Genomic DNA, 16868 nt, shown 5'->3' with positions numbered 1-16868 from the left:
TGACTACTCTCTATAAATAGAGGCATATTTTGCTAAAGAAGCTACTCAAGATACTGTGACTTCTTTAAAATGAGTCAAACAGTTCACATGAAATTAAGAAAGATAACTAATTAAAATTTGGAAACAGTTCAGAATTCACATTCATTGTAAGGAGGATGCTAAAATACTTCTGCTCTCAGAAAACATTATGAATTTGCTGTAAATTTCAGTGCTCAGCATAAAAATCTTAAAATAACTGCCTGTTATCTTCTAAAACACAAATGCAGACAAGCCAAAAACCAGTCTGATTAGCTAAAAATGAGAATTCATGTAAACAGGATTGCACAATACCAGGGTACAAAAGGAAACTGTGAAACAACTGGTGAAAAAGTCGTTAAATGACCTGCAAAGTAATATTCCAGAATCAACACCGTGTGCATTCAGACATGTGAAAAGGTTGCAGTAATGACAGCCATGGCCTGGACATGGAGATTAAAAATGCTTCACCTAGTTGTTCATCTCTTTTGAGCAGAATTCTGAAGGAGCAGAGTACATAAAGCAAGCTGTTCTGGGGAGTAAACACGCTCTCCCACCTTAGAACTGAAGCATGCTTCCCCTAGCAACTGTGGGATATCAGCATAATGATAATATTATCTGATATGCAAGTGGTACAGAAATGTTTAAGACTTTGTCTTATGAGCCAGCTTTTAATACACATAACAAGCAAGATTTTTATTTATGGGACCTTTTTAAAGTTAGGCACCTTCAAAAAGATCTGTGGACTACTGTCCTTAGATATCTTTCATGTGACGTTTTGAAATTCTCACCTTTAAGAAACTACTTTTCAAAGTGGATAACAGTCTGTGTTTTCAGAGAGAGGCTATTTTATCTATGTAAAAACCCACACAACTGCTCACACCACAAATCTTAATTAGTATAGCTAAGTCATTAAGGTACACTTCATGAATCAGTAGAGTAAGCAGTGTGCAATTATTGTGTGGTTCATCTAGTGAAAAAATCTGAAAAAAAATCGTTGCTCAAGTTGACTTTTTTAAAAATAAGCTCCCAACTGCATGATTTTAGGATGTTTCCTTGGATAATGTATCAATATAGTACTAAGCATACATTAATGCTTCTAGAGAACCTTTTAAACATGTTTAAGAAATAAAAGCGTGGAAATGCTACAGATAAATAATAGATGACTCTAAGCAAATTATCTACAGTAGCACATCACAGTGCAGAAAACTGCATGTTCCACTGAAATCTATCTCGAAGCTTGGAAATGAAAGTATTAATTGTTAATAGCCATCCTTGAGCCATTCAGTTCTGCTCTTAGTTACACTGCTGTGTTTATGCTTTGGCGTGGCATAACTAAAGTGAAGCTGTTTCTTTACCTAATTCAGATGCCAGGATGAGACTGGCTACAGCAGCAGAAAACTGAGTTTGGTCTCCCTCAGCAGAGTTTATTCTGTGCTTATATATTGGTTATCTTTAATTTATTTCTTCATTGATTTTCTTCCTTGCGTGTCTGAGCAATTCATAGTCCAGCAGTCTGTAACTTGGCTCCACTGCTGCTTTCCTCCTACAGCTAGGCAGTTTGTATCTGAAAGGGAGATGTTTTTTCAAACACCCTGATCTGGGAATAACGAGCATTTACCTGGGTGAGGTTCCATTGAGCTTGCTGATTTTGTTGCAATCCGTACTTATTCTGTGGAGTAACCATTTGTCCCACCATTCCACCTTGAGGTCCAACGACATTCTGAGGAAGTCCTATCACACCAGTTTGTGTCGTACCAGTAAATCCATTGGGCATTCCCATTCCTACCATCACCCCTGTGCTCTGCCCCATGACTGGCACCGATTGTCCCATCATGCTTCCCATCATCCCGGTGGCTGCAGGCACAGGAACTCCCATGGCTGGGAAACCTTGAAAATGAGTCGATGGCTGTGTGGTGAATGGCATAGTGGAGGAGCCCATGAACATACCTGGATCAGAGAAAGGAAGGCTTCAGGGAAAGGGCTTTGTGATCTTCTCCCTCCCCCCCAAAAGTATTAGGTGCATCAAAACAATTTTAAAGGATAACTTTGTCCAGCTGTATGTCAGTGCTGTTAGTTTAGTTCCTGTAAAATCTCTCACAGGAAAAGGATTCACCACCATAGAGAGAATTTGGCAAATCCCTGAGGTAAGTGGGTCTTTAATCACTGTACTAGAAGTCTGTTTTCCTACAAACACTGCAGAAATCAAACCTGACAGCTCTGCACTCACCCCAGTGGCCTGCTGCAGAGGCTCAGACCCTAAGCAATGAGTTGGGCAGCAGGAGCTGAATTCACAGATCTGTCAGTCACATGCACACTTGATTAAATAATCACACACTGTTTTGTTCTATAGCTTTGGTATTAACATTTCAGTAATCTTCCCATGTTTGTAATAGTAAAAACACAGTTCATTTGAATACAATGGCAGTGTGCCCCCACCTCTGTCTTATACTTGTAGGAGACGATGGTATTGCTGGGCAAAGCATAAAATAGAATTTCATCATAAACATGTGCCAAATGATTTACCTGGTGCACTCTGCTGTTGCATGGTTCCTGTGCCATACAGTGACAAGATGGAGTCCTTGGAGAGCTGTTTCTTTGCCGACTCTTCTGATTTTGTTGTTTGCTCAGTGAACAGATCGAGATCTCCTGCTGCTGCAGACAAGGTGGCAGCTGCTGGTTTGGCAGAAGTGCTCTGGGAAATAAAGGTCAGGACAGAATGCTGAGGGAAACCAGCAACATTGTTACATTAAGTATTTACTGCACTCCTCATCCCAGAACCACACAAAAACCCATTCATTTACTGAAAATAAATTTAAGTGAACGAGGATCTACCAAAATGCAGTATCACCTAAGACAGCAGTACATACAATAGGAAAAGAACAGAACACTGGGCTGAGGTTACAGAACCAAATTAAAGCCCTGACCAACTCCAGAGACTACACACAGATTGTTCCTTCCTGCTGCTCCTACATCTTTATCAGTGAGCAGCAAAAATCCTGAGCTATAGCCAGATTATGGAAAATAATTAGGAAATCAACAAGGAGATTACAATTCACATCTCATTAATCCTCTCATAAGCAGAATAAATGAGAGAGGAGCTAACACAAAAGATGTGGTGTTTTAGACACTTCAGCTAAGGGGATAATATTTTTGGAGAAAAGGTAGAAGTAAAATTTCAACTGATAAAGTAGACAACTTCTAAAATACAATGTAATTGGCTCAGAGCTCTGTAAGCACACTTGCTTTATTAAGAAAACGTGATGATCTCCAGCTTACTGCATTGCCAGAACTGAGCTACTACAGAACACTCAGGCTGTCAGGCTCTCTATTGTTCAACACTTTTTTTATAACCAAACTGCATCCAACATTTGGCTGCTGCTGATACACCTATACTTCCATAGTGCTTAGGCAAAGAAGCAATACATTGTATTCCTGTGATATTCCTTGAAACAAATGAGTCTTGTTACCTGTGGGAGCTTCCAATCCAAACTAACCTGAGGCGCAGGGAGAGTTACGGCCTACCGAAACGGTGCCACCTGGTTGGGGTCACGGTTAGGGGCATGGTGGTGTTTAGGTTAACAACAGAGGAGAAAACTACTTGCATGAAACCACAATGAGGAGCCTGGCTCTACAGCCAGATCCACCTCTGCTGCCATCCTACAGCAGTCAGACCAGAAGCCACCCCGTAACGCACAGCTGCTCTAGCACACCTCTGCTCCTGCTTACAGCAACAGCCTCGCTGCTCAGCCTGGTTCACATGTTCATAAAGCTACTGCCTCTTGCTTATTACTGACAAAATTCTGATTGCAAATTGAAAACAATTGGTTTCAGTGACTAGTAGGAAGCCTGCTCAAACTGAGAGAACTGTCATTCTGGCAGAATCTTTTTGAAAATACTAGCGATGGATTTCCATTTGTATTCAGGTAAAAGCCCACCCTTGGTAGTTGTGTTTGTTTTTTCCAGAAGTCCCAGTACTGAGCTGTTATACATTCTCCTAGTAATGCATCAGCCACTGTACAACAGATGTGTTCAGAGAAAGACACTGAAACAGCAGAAGTGAGCTAAGAGGCAGCTCCTCTCTGCTGCTTATACTGCAGTAAGGAGGAGGTTTGATTTTTCTAGAAGGGAGAACAGTAGATGTGTCTGTGGGGTTTTTTTTTCCTGTTCTTTTTTTTTTTTTTTTCCTTGTTCTGTTTTCATGTATGGTTGGTTTCTATTCTAAATGAACAGCATCATACTGTTCTTCTCTGGATACATGAAATGCTGTTACGTGCATTAGTGAAATAAAGCACATCATACTTGCACACAGAAGAAGGGACAGCTGAAGGCCCAGGGGACAGATGATAAACATTTACCATGTTTATGTCACAAGATTAAACGCCCATTTAATATCTGTTAATTCAGTTTATTTTAGGAAGATTCAAAGGCACTGAAGAAGCACTCCCTCAAGTGTTCAACAGCTAAAAAAATGGCAGATAACGCAAACTGCATGGCAAGGAAACAGAGGGCAGCATTCAACTTAAACAAGGACATGATTTTCACATGCCTCCTATTCTCATGCTATCCAAGACACCGTGAAAGTATGTCTTGAATACAAACAACATTATGCCCTTAAGAAAAGCTGTGTGCAATGCCCTCCATCACTACACCAAAGCTCAACGCTCATAAGGTAGTTAGGAAATATGAAACAGCTCAGCAGCGTGTAGTGGAACTTACTGCTTATTACTAGCACTTATCTCAAATATGTTTCACGTTCAAACCTACATTGGTTTAATCACTGACAGCTTATTTATTACCTGTAAAGCGTAATACCTAAGAAAAGGAAATTTCTACCATAAAATATCAGCCATATGTGCCAGAGCCATAAGTATGGTGGTTGAATCCATCACATTTACCATCTGCCATAACAACTGCACATGGCTGACAGCAGAAGTTTAGGTTAACGCAGGAGACTAAAAATTAATATTTTGATTTTGGCTTTAAATTCCCTAAATATTACAAAATAATAAATAATGTTCATGGTGTCCTGAATATTTTAAGTTGGTCTGACAGCTGTAGCAGTCCAGATGGCCTTTGGAAATCTCTGAGGAGGAGATTCCACAACGTCTCTGGGCAGTGTGTGCCAATGCTCCATCTCCCACACAGCACATATGTGCTCTTGGTGATCAGAGCATTCTAGTTTATGCCCACTGCCTCATGTCCTGGCACTGGGTACCACTGTGAGAGCCTGGCTATGTCCTCTTTGCACCCTTCCTTCAGGTATTTGTGGGCACAGATGAGATCTCCCTGAGCCTCCTCTTTTCCAGACTCTCAGCCTCTCCTAATAGCAGAGATGCTACAGTCTCTTAAATCAACATACTGGCCCCGCTGCTGGACTCTCTCTAGTCTGTCTGTCCACATCTCTCTTGTACTGGGGAGCCCTGAACTGGTCTCAATATTCACAGTGTGGCCTTACCAATGCTGAGCTGAGGTGAAGGATTACCTCCCTAGACCTGCTGGCAATATTCTATCTAATGAATTCCAGAATACCATTAGTTTTCTTGGCAGCACGGGCCCATTGCTGGCTCAAGTTCACCTTGGTGCCCACCAGGACACCCAGGGCCTTTTCTGCCAGACCACTTTCTAGATGGTGGCACCCAGCATGCCCTGGTAGCCTGGGGTTGCTGCTCCCCAGGTGCAGGACTCTGAACTTCTCTCTGTTGAACCTCATAAGGATTCTGCCAGCACAGCTCTCCAGCCTGTCCAGGTTCTTCTGAATGGCAGCGCAGCCTTCTGATGTGCCAGCCACTCCTCCCAGCTTTATGTTATCTCCAAACTTGCTGAGGGTGCACTCTGCCCCCATCACCCAGATCATATGAAGATGTTTAAGAGGACTGAATTTTCTCGCTGCTTTGGTTTCTAAGGTTTTGAACAAATCAAATACTTCTGTAGTCTAGCAAGTACACAGCTGTTTTTGTCTCAGTTCTTTAGCTAACTCTCAGCTGAATCCTTCCACCAGCTTTCAACATCCACCTTAAATTCTTTTAAATGCTACTCCTTTTGATCATCCTGAAACTTTCCTTTCATCCTTGTTAACTTTGCTCTCCATAAAGACTGTTTGTGTAAAGCAGTTGGACAAATAAGCTCCGTCTGTCCCCAGCTTTCCAGGCAGAGGACAGAATTTTCTCCTTACCTTAATAAATTCACATTTTCCAGTAATGGGCTAGGAGAAACAAAACAACTAAGAACAGAGCACACAACTGACCTGTCTGGAGACCAAAACAAATTATGTGCTATTCTGCCTCATCTACATAATTCATCCATCAGACCGTAAGCCTCTTAGCACTGTTACCTCCACTCTAAACTCTGTGAGCATGCATACTATTAGAACAGCTTTTCAAGAGCTGTTTTAGATTCTTTCTCTTCCGCCAGTCTCAGAGTGATGCAGATCCCAGTACTGCAACAACATCAACCATATTTACATTTCAGCTCTCCTTAGCAATTCTTTAGCTTGTTCTGGCTTCTGCAATTTACAACGTACATCTTTAGTTACTATGGTCCAGTTATGGCAGTCTGGAGAAACTTCCTAATGCTTACAAATTTTTAGCATGCAGAAACAGTTCCTATAGAACAAACTTTCTACTTTTCACTCCCTCTGTCAAGCCCCTTTATCTAGACCACATCTTTAGGAAACATAGATGAGCGTGGATGATCCTAGTTTGTATATTGCAGCCAAGTAAGACAGTGCAATGCATCTTAAAATGCACAGATTGCAATATTACAGAAACCATCGTCCTGCAAGCTCCCCAGGAAGAAGAGACATCACAGTATACTGCAGACTTCATTATCTTCTCCGAAGTACTGCATTCTTTAGATGTAATACCAAAGAAGCACAGGGAGTAGTTTCAACTGAATGTCTCCATATAGCTTGAAGCAATATTTTTCATCAAGAATCTAACATATAAGAAAAGAAAGCTGAGTGGCACACTCTTGCCACTCAGTGTGAGAAAAATCAAGACTCATATCAGAAGTTACAAGAATTTAAAAGTGAAAGAGGCTCCAAAACTGAAAAAAGGCCAACACCAAAGAGGAGAAATTCAACACTTAGGAGATGTCAAAACAATTAAAATCTTGTGCAATGATTCCAGCAATATTTGAATTGCTGGAATTACTTGAACACATATGAATAAAAAAGAACATAGGACCAGCATTAACCACTGTTAAAACACAATGAACTTTAATTCTAAACTATGCAGAAGTTCTCTTTGGCATCTTCAAGAGGTAAGCAAGCAGCCACTGATACAAAAACAAATAGTTTAATAATTTACCAATCACTGAACCCCTTTCTAAGTTCCATAATCTCACCACTGACATTCTCACTCACATTCTGAACAATGTGGTGAAGCAGGTCCAGGAGCAGTACAGCACTGGGGAGTTCCAATGACCAACTCCCAAACCTGAGCAGCTTCCATTTGTGCTTGTAGTTGGGAATACAGAGGATGGCTGCTCTGGATACTGAGTGGAAGTGTACGGTGACTACCTAAATAAGAAGCTTCAATGTGACCCCTATGCCCAGCCTGCCACCAAATCCTGGCATTCATCCACAGACTTCCCATGCTCTCTGACTGTCTCAATGATGATAAACTGAGCAAATCCAAGCAGACAAATAATTAGGAAACAAGAACACTTCCTATGATTAAGAAATAGATTTGATAAGCTTGGCAGTAACCAATTACAGTCACCATGAACAGAGTCAATCCACGCCCCCTACAAGAAGAAGCTATAAACAACTCAATGGGTCACATAAAAATAGGGCTCAATAGCTCCCCAGTAAGACCCCACATAGATAACACAGCACAGCAAGCTTCTGAACAAATCATTTTTTTGCACAAAAACTAAGGACTAGGAAACATTCTCATCACCACAGCTTGTTGAAAAGCTGAAGTTCATCTGCTGATCTGCAGCAGTCACATAGGTACATACACCTCTGGGAAAAATGAGTATCTGAGAACATAGAGCTATCTAAAACATATTACTGCTTTAAGTGAAGGTTTGTCTAGAAACAGATGTGATAATATAAAGCATCTGTACCAAAGTGTATTTTTGTAGCCCCTGAACCAACTCTCAGCTCCCAGTACAATGCAAAACACACATACAAAAAAAACCCAACAAAACACTGAAGTGTAATCTCAGTGGCTTTTAACATCCTGCCTGGGGAAAGCATCAGTGCTTCGGTGAATCGGTGCTTTCAAACTTCATACCTCACCATTCCCTCCTTCTCCCCTTCCCTCCAAGTTTCAGCAAAGAATGAAGATCACATTTTTGCTGGAGGATACACCCATACAAAATCTGAAACTAATATCTGCCCAAAATAATTAAGGCATTTGTTTATTACAGCTAAGAACGGCACACCTTTGGTTCCGATACAATGTGTGGTAACAAAAAACATTGTACAAATACAGTTTATCTTCAATTTTAAAAGTGTACATTTACTGAATACAGAAACATGTCATTTTTTCCTTTTTCTTGTTCATGAACACCGCATAACTGGTCATTTTCTAGCATATACCCTTTCTCTAGCTTTACAGTAAGAGCTGGTTAAGCTACTTTTAAACCTCTGAAATTTGCTAATAGGCAAAATTCTAGAAAAAGCATGCAACCCCATTGTTCTTTACCAGTCCTTTACAAATGCAATATTTTTATTAGTATCCTGCCATACCGAATAGGAAGAAGAAATATTTGGAGTATTTTTGAAGACTGTAATGAAGACATTTGAAAGGAAAGCTAAAAAAGTCAGAATGAAAAATAAATACTTCTATTTTCATTTAAAATGATGTATTGGCTACATCAGCTGTCATGATACCTAAGGTTTTCGGACATCACCTCCCTTCATTCTTATAACAAAACATTCAAATAGAACACCTCTGTGCTCCACCGTGCCACAAGAATACAAACCCTAACCTAACATTAAATCCTATTCTGAAGGCTTAAGCTGAAAAGGAAAACCAATCCTGTGAGCAATGAACAATTAAGTGTTGTTTTTGCCAATCCATTTGAGGAACAGCATCAAATTCCCTTCTCTTTTGATGTTCACAAACCTGTTGTGTTTATCCCCAGTTTCCCACTTGTTTTCTCATAGAAAATAATCAAGGAACATAATCATATATAACTTCTTTACTTCAGTAAGTTAAACAGAGTGAATCCTAAAATCTCTCTTTACCAAGCATGGTTTCCAGTCCCTAGTATCTTCCTGACTCTTTTCTGAATCCTATCCAACTCGTATCTGGATCATAAGCGAAAGATATTGCAAACTACTCGTGTCACTGACAAATGAGAGGCACCATCAACTACCTTCCTGAAGTGGTGCCCAGACCAGGTACCACCATCCAGACCTACAAGACCTTTTTGGATGTAGAAGAAAAAGGAATATTAACTCTGTCCCAGTTTGCAAAGCAACCTATTTAATCATCACCCCCTTCTACCTCCATTTCCCTGTGTCTAAACTGGGGAAATTATCTGTTTACATTACATATTCTTTGAGATTACTGATTAAAAAAGGAACATAGCCAAGAATTCTATCTTGCATGATGCTGTATCTTTGATAAAAGTTCTGTTCACCACTGCTGATTATGGCTCTGAGAAAAAAGCAAATTATCAGCACAAATCTTGGCTGGTTTGTTAACTGCAAGTAATGTTCAGGCTTTAGAGAACACAAGGCGATGCCAAATATTGAGATTAATATTTTCCATTTTTTTAATGCTTCCTAATGTATTTACTTAGTGCTATACCTGTTCTCGAAACCTGCACAATCAGTAATAAACTACACATTTCAGAACATTTCACCCACACACAGAAGTTCCAGGGCTAATCTTTATCACAGGAATGTATTTTAGACAATTGGTTTCCTTCAACTACTGGTACGTACCATTCAGTTCACTGCAGCCATCCCACTATTTAATCCATGAGCAATCATCACCACCCAGACAATCATGTCAACAAATGACTGGCTGGGTGGTGCTGAGCTGCTGGCCAGGTTAAACCACAACACCTTTTTGATTCCCCGTACTCTACAGCTAAATCACTTGTTTAGCCAGGTCACATCACTTGCTCACAGAATCAAATCAAGAGAAAGCTGACATTCTGAAAGCTCTCTGAAAAGATTGATTAGGCAACATGGACTGCACCCCCAAAGCCTGTTGTCCTGAACCAACAGTAACTACACTCAGAGAAAACCACTTTCAGTATCAGAAAGGCAGGAAAAAGTGAAAACCAGAAGTCAATCTTTTCCACTATATGCGTTACTATCACTGGTTCGTTTATTACAGGGTTGAGTGGAAACCTCATGATTCTAGATTTCAATTTACCCAATCTACAACAAAATTGGATACATTAAACAGCTCAGTGAAGCTGGAAATGGCTTACTGCTTTTCACATCTAGCTCTATAGGTGGATTTATCTAGATCAATTTTGACATAAGGCAGTAGAATAGTAGGACAACATGCACTTAGTGTTCTTTCTGGCGCTTTGAACACAGACATCCACAAGAGCCAAGAAAATCCATACCAACAATTTCCTTTGCAATCTTAGCTAACACACTGAAACCACTCATTTCCCTCATCATTTACAAGTGGCTGAAGGCACGCAGGGAAGCTTGCCTTATGTGTACCTTTTATGTTTAAAAAGAGGTGTGATTTCAGTCCCTACCTAGCATTTTTCACAAAGTTGGTCTTCAGCAGCCAGTAGGTAAGAGGAGAGTAAAAGATAAAGAATAAAAACCACAGTCAAATCTTGCTACAATGGCAATATGCCTTGAGTTGACCGCGGTGATAAATTGAACACTTGAAACAAAATTACGATATGCCAGTTGAATTAGAATTACTTTCTATCATCCCTTCCATTTTTTATATCAGAACTGCTGGATAAGGAAAAATCAATACAGATCATAGGTCCCAAGCCATAAATTCAAGAATGCATAAGGTCCTTCCTATTTCAACTAGGCAAGACAGAAAGCCTTCTGCAAGTGTAAGCCTCAAAAACTATCTTAAAAGGGCTCCACAGGTGGGGCAAAGCCTTCCTCTCAAAAGCTGCTCTGAGGATGAAAGTCAGTGCAAGTGTGTTCTCATCCGTATCAGCCAAGTTCAGCATCAACACATTATTTCTCTGAGGCTGAAAACTGCCCTTCTTAGCTACAGCAAACCGGGCAATGGGGCCTCTTTCAAACTGTCATCAGTCTATGAGAGGGAGTGGGCCACATGCAGGGTTATGTTACCCCTTCTTTGAGGAAGGTATGACATACAAGTTTCCAAGATGAAACAAAAGCCAGATCAGCCCCAGAAACAGTATTAGATTTCCTAGATATTCATTCTTGATTTTGAATAAGACACTTGAGATTTCAAATTTCCAGTAAGTCTGGGAAAGAAGCATCTGCTGTATGTCCTATTAGTATTACAACGCAATAATAATCATAGAAACCATAGAATGGTTTGGGTTGGAAGGGATGTTTAAGATCATCTAGTTCCAATCCCCCTGCTATTAGCAGGGGCAAGAAGTCCAGAACAAGTATTACTTAAAGTTCAGTAAAAAATATATTGAGAATACTTAAAAAAAAAAAAAAAAAAAAAAAAAAAAAAAGAGAGAGAGAGAAGAAAAAAACGACAATATAAACTAGAAGAAACTGACTACCATCAAACAAGGAGAGAACAGAAAATAATTCAGCTAACTAATCAGGAGGAATCAAAAAAGAAGACCAGAGTACCTTCCAGTCCTACATCCAAGTACCAGTGAAGGCCAAAGAGGTGAGAAAAATATAGGCATTACAGCTGGAGTCTCAAGCTGCAAGCATACAGAAGCATGTATTTTTTCTCTCTAAAACCCCACATGAACAGTTTCTTGATGGGAAATATGTGCATGCACACGCATACTTACACAAACAGATATAAGTAAATAACACTTACCTGAGAGGGAGGTACAGCAGCTGCTGGTAAAGGATTAGAGATCATTGGGCCAAAGATATCCAAGTCATCATTCAATGCTGTGGCAGCAGCAGCAGTGCCTCCATTTGCAACTGATGTTTCAGCTGGACCATCTTGAAAGGACAACAAAATTGTATTTAAAAATGAAAACTGGCAGGTGTTTTTATGAGTAATAAATAAAAAATAATTAAAGCTGCCCACCACACCACCACCACCCTCATATTCCATTTCTAACAAAGGATTGTTCTCATTATTCAAAGATTCTGTAAAGTAAATTTTAACTTACCTAGCATTCTAATTAAAGGATTTGATTATCATTTTTGTTTTACATCACCCACACACGTGTAGTTAATTTCAAATATATCTGTAAGAAGCTTCCACATACATTTACAGACTAACATACTAGTACATTCCAAATTTAAAACAAAGAATACAGATCACCATTTATTAACTTCAAAAAGCGCCAAGGACCTTCAAAAACAGCTGATTAACATTACAGAAAAAAAACAGTCACTTCTTTCTTGTATTAAGCTATAAGAACTTATTTTCCAGTGTTTGATGAACACTTATTTCCAGAGCAGAGGTTGATCAGTAACAGCCATGCACGAACATCCTAGTAATAACACACAAAGCATTTGTTACTACCACTGAGAAAAGTGTGAGGCATAGACAAATGTGAGGTAACTAAAACATTCTGGAACTCTAATTGGAACAGAGAAGTGGTCTGATTAGTAAAGATCATGGCTGAGATGCAAAGTTTAATTAAAAGCAAATCATAAGAATCTACCAACATTTATTTAAAGTAATACAATTCTGTCTCTGAAACAACTGCAGCATTCTTTGCTGTCTGGCAAAGAACAAACACAGCACAACTTCTATTTATTCTTTATTTAAGGAAAAAACATGGAAGAGTAAATGTATTACTTAGAAGTAAGATCTCCCTTTGCTTCTCTACTTCTCTATTTAAGAACGCAACTAACTGGCAGACTACAGCGAGATCTGTCAGCTTGCATGTACAATATTATCATTTTTCATTACTTTGTTCAGTCACATGTAAACTCACTGCAGTTCCAGCAGCTGGAGACTGCCCTTCCCGGAAGCCTAGGATACTGACAGGTTGGAACAAAGGAGCCTCACAGCACCACCAGACACTTCATCAGCCTGGAAATCACTTGACTGAGGAAATCATCACAGAAGATCTGCCAGGACTTTCAGCTGTTAGCTGAAAGGCACTGCATTACCAGAAGGCACTGCATTCTGAAACGATCAGTCCAAAACATCCCCACTCAAAGATGCCTTCTTATTTTATCCTTCCACCACACTGTGATGGAAAATGAACCCCCCCCCCCCCCCCCCCCCCTTGGCTGCCTTGAATGTAAATATTTATTCTAAAGACTCATGCTGCTACTACTATAAACTTGAAAACACCGAAGTCATGAATGTCAAAATCTGACAACGTGGTACGTATCAGAAGTAATCACCATGAATCTATACCTGTATTCTGTCTTACTATACAGACATTATCCTATGTGTCTCAGGAGGCACAGCTATAGTTCCTATAGAAACTGCAGCTCTGAATTGATTTTGGTGTACATAAAACCCCTGAAGGTTTTTACAGCATCTTTTTCATACAAGGAATTAAGAAACAACCAGGTGGAAGGGTGCTGGTCTGCAAGTCTTCAGAGACTTCTTCAGATACACAAAATGATTTTGTAATTTGATTTAGCATCAGTCAGGATCACAAGTAGCTTGGTATTCGCCAACTCTCAAATCCTCTTCCTATCAATGTGAAATGCAGACCAAATTGTGCATGCTAGCAAAGGCATGCAGATCCAGTGACAAAGCACCTTGAAGGCAAGGATACAAAGACAGACACATGTAGCATTCACAAGAAATGAAACCTCAGCACGTGTTTCTTGTTTCAGGTTTCCCAAAGCTTGTGAGGACAATTATGCTGTCTGCAACGACTAAGACAAACCAAGGAACTCCACAAAGGCAAAATCGCCAAAGAACGCCTTCAAATAACTAGATCTCATATGCTAAAAGTAAACAATGAACTGAACAATGACAGAAGGATTAAAGCAATTTATCCAGCTCTGCTCAGCACTGGTGCAGCCGCACCTCGAGCAGCATGTGCAGCGTTGGGCACCACAACATAAGAACGTCATTAAACTGTTAGAGAGTGCTCAAAGGAGGGTTACAAACATGGTGAAGGTTCTAGAAGGCTAGGTGGATGAGGAGTGCCTGAGGTCCCTGGGTTTGCTCAGCCTGGAGCAGAGGAGCTGAGGGGAGGCCTGATGGCAGCTGCAGCTCCTCACAGGGAGCAGAAGGGCAGCACTGAGCTCTGCTCTGACAGCGATGGGCCTGAGGGAATGGCATGGAGCTGCATCAGGGGAGGGGCAGCTGGGGGTTAGCAAAATGTTCTTCACCAGATGGCTGTGGGCATGGCACAGGGTGCCCATGGTAGTGGGCACAGCCCCGAGCTGCCGGAGTTCATGGAGCGTTTGGGCAGCGCTCTCAGACACAGGGATTGAACTGAAGTTGGGCTCAGCGATCCTTATGGGCACCTTCTAACTGGGCATATTCTGTGATTCTATGATTTAAAAAGCCACATCAGTCCATTTAATTCCTATGTCAGCATTTGACTTTTCTGGGAGATCTCCAACAGAACTGAAGAACAAGGTCATCTTCCATTACGGCATATCTGCTTATACCTTAGCTATGAAGGTCTCCTCCTTCTCCTATTTCTGTTCTGATGACTTGAAGCCAGTGGACACTGTAGGTATAATCTGATCCATCATTCTGCCCGCAACAGCGCTTTAAGATGCATGCAAATAAGTGTATTGTCAAGCAAGTAATGAGCTTCTGGTAGTTCAAAGTGCTCTATTCATTTGAGGTCATTCTGCAGGCAGGCAGTTCCAAAAACATCTCCCAAAAGGTTGGCTGCTTCAGATAAATTTAGGAATGAATAGTGCATAATTTTCATGCAAATGGATTGTCTGGAATTAATAATTTAATGTTTTCATTTTCTCAGGGAGTCATATGGATTAGAAAAAGTCTTATATTCCAAAGTGGTTCAGTTTCCCTCAATCTAAAAATGTTTATCATCTAAGACTTTAAATACACACATAATAATTTAGTAAAACAAGCATTTCACATATGTAAAACACTCACGGTAGAATACAATCGTTATAAGAGAATGGCATTTTTCAAGCAGTTAATATGCTAGTTATAAATTAATATTATGAAACCTGGGTTTTTGCTAGATCAGTCCAAAGCTGTTTTAACAGCTATATGTTGTAACAGCTAGAAGTGTAAGAATAACACTTGATAATGTACATGTTTTCAACCTTTTACTAAATTTTACACCAAAAGTATTTCTGCCTGCATCAGTGCAGAAATGAGATATTCTGAATGACTCCTTCCAACACAGTTTTAGCTCTGTGTAAGTAATATTAATAGCAGATCCTGTCTTAGTCCTTTCTCAAAAATGCAACAGTTGGAATATTTAGCAAATCCTGAAACATTTTTTTTGCACCACGAAACTGGAAGATTCCAGATCAAGATAAATTTCAGAATGTAGGAAAAAAAACTGTTTTCAGTCTTGTTTATCACTTGTAGAAATATTAGCACAGTTATAAAAATGTAAGTGTGCAGGCATACACAAACTTGTGTTTCCGTTAATCGTTTACACGTTTATAGAGATCATGGATATTCCCAACTACAGTGTGTCAAGCCACTGATTAGAATGTGTTTCCTCTTTTCTCTCCTAACTTTAAAATACTTCTTTAGTCTATGAAAGATGCTCCAGATGAGTTCTGAATTCTAATATTCTAAAAATGTTACTTTTCATTCAACTTTTACTGTCTACCAATAAAAACTGATGACAAGAGAGAGAAGGAAACATGCCTGCAGTCTTTCCAGGAATTAGTCAAAAACAGATCAAGTTATACATACATTTTGAGAAATGCATAGCTCTAACCAACGTATATGTTAGGGAGATGATCACAGTTACTCTGAAACTATTTCTAATGAACTATTTCTAATGAACTGCCATCACCTTTGTAGAGAATACACCAATAGCTAAGGATGAAGGACAAGATGCAGCACAACCCCTGCAACATGAGCATATCACAGGTAGAAGTGTCACACTAAGGTGGAGAAGGTCATGAGGAAAGTCATCAGGTGCTGGTTTTTGTTGCTCTTCCCATCTCCAGAAGACCTAAATCCTTACTTTTTACCCTTACAGTGACATGACAGGTAAATATGCATAGTATGGCAGATAGAAGTTGCAACAGCAGATATTGCTCATGCTTTCACAACAGGAAGTCCTGTTTAAATTTGTTAGCAGAAACAAAAGCTATTTGCCAGGATATGCATAGTAAGTGATTCTAGTGATGTTTACCATTATAGCTTTTCTGTAGTGTATATTTTATTTATTTCTGACAATACAATTTCTGATTCAGTGCTTCCTTTTGTTATGAAAACTTTAATACACAGCATTAATACGTGGTACATTCCTCTGCACCAGTGGTGAGTGACCAATATAGCAGATGTAAAGGCATGGCAAGAAAGAGAAGCAGTAAGAAAGACCTATTCCTTGCATTACATTTCTGAAACTAATTATAAAGGAGCAAACTATTTACAAGACTTAGCATCTAAGCTGTGTTTTTATACATGACAGTCACACTAAAACTTGCAGTAGAAGAGATATTTTGAATATGTATCTGATTATTTACTGCACCAAATTGCTAAAAAGACAGAACTAAGAAAAACAGTTGAAGACTTTAAACAAAATCTGTGACAGAGATACAAACAAATGATGGAATAATGGAATAATTATTTATTGCATTACTAAAATTTTATTTACTGTCAAAATCTTTGTAGAACTATTCACTG

The 16868-nt window shown here is 39.6% G+C and overlaps 1 protein-coding gene across 3 annotated transcripts in view; it reads right to left on the bottom strand.

Moving 5' to 3' along the window:
- SMAP1 (small ArfGAP 1) overlaps positions 1–16868 on the bottom strand; it is a 93260-nt gene that overhangs the window by 1545 nt on the left and 74847 nt on the right. For all 3 annotated transcript variants that reach the window (XM_052686346.1, XM_052686355.1, XM_052686364.1), the window contains 3 exons: positions 11952–12082; positions 2542–2710; positions 1637–1965 (listed from right to left, as the gene is read on the bottom strand). In XM_052686346.1, the coding sequence (XP_052542306.1) occupies positions 1637–1965; positions 2542–2710; positions 11952–12082 (629 nt within the window). The remainder of the gene's footprint in view (positions 1–1636; positions 1966–2541; positions 2711–11951; positions 12083–16868) is intronic.

Source organism: Tympanuchus pallidicinctus, unplaced genomic scaffold (genome assembly GCF_026119805.1).
Source record: "Tympanuchus pallidicinctus isolate F22 unplaced genomic scaffold, pur_lepc_1.0 scaffold1, whole genome shotgun sequence".
NCBI lineage: Eukaryota > Metazoa > Chordata > Aves > Galliformes > Phasianidae > Tympanuchus > Tympanuchus pallidicinctus.
This window is presented reverse-complemented; position numbering and strand designations above follow the sequence as displayed.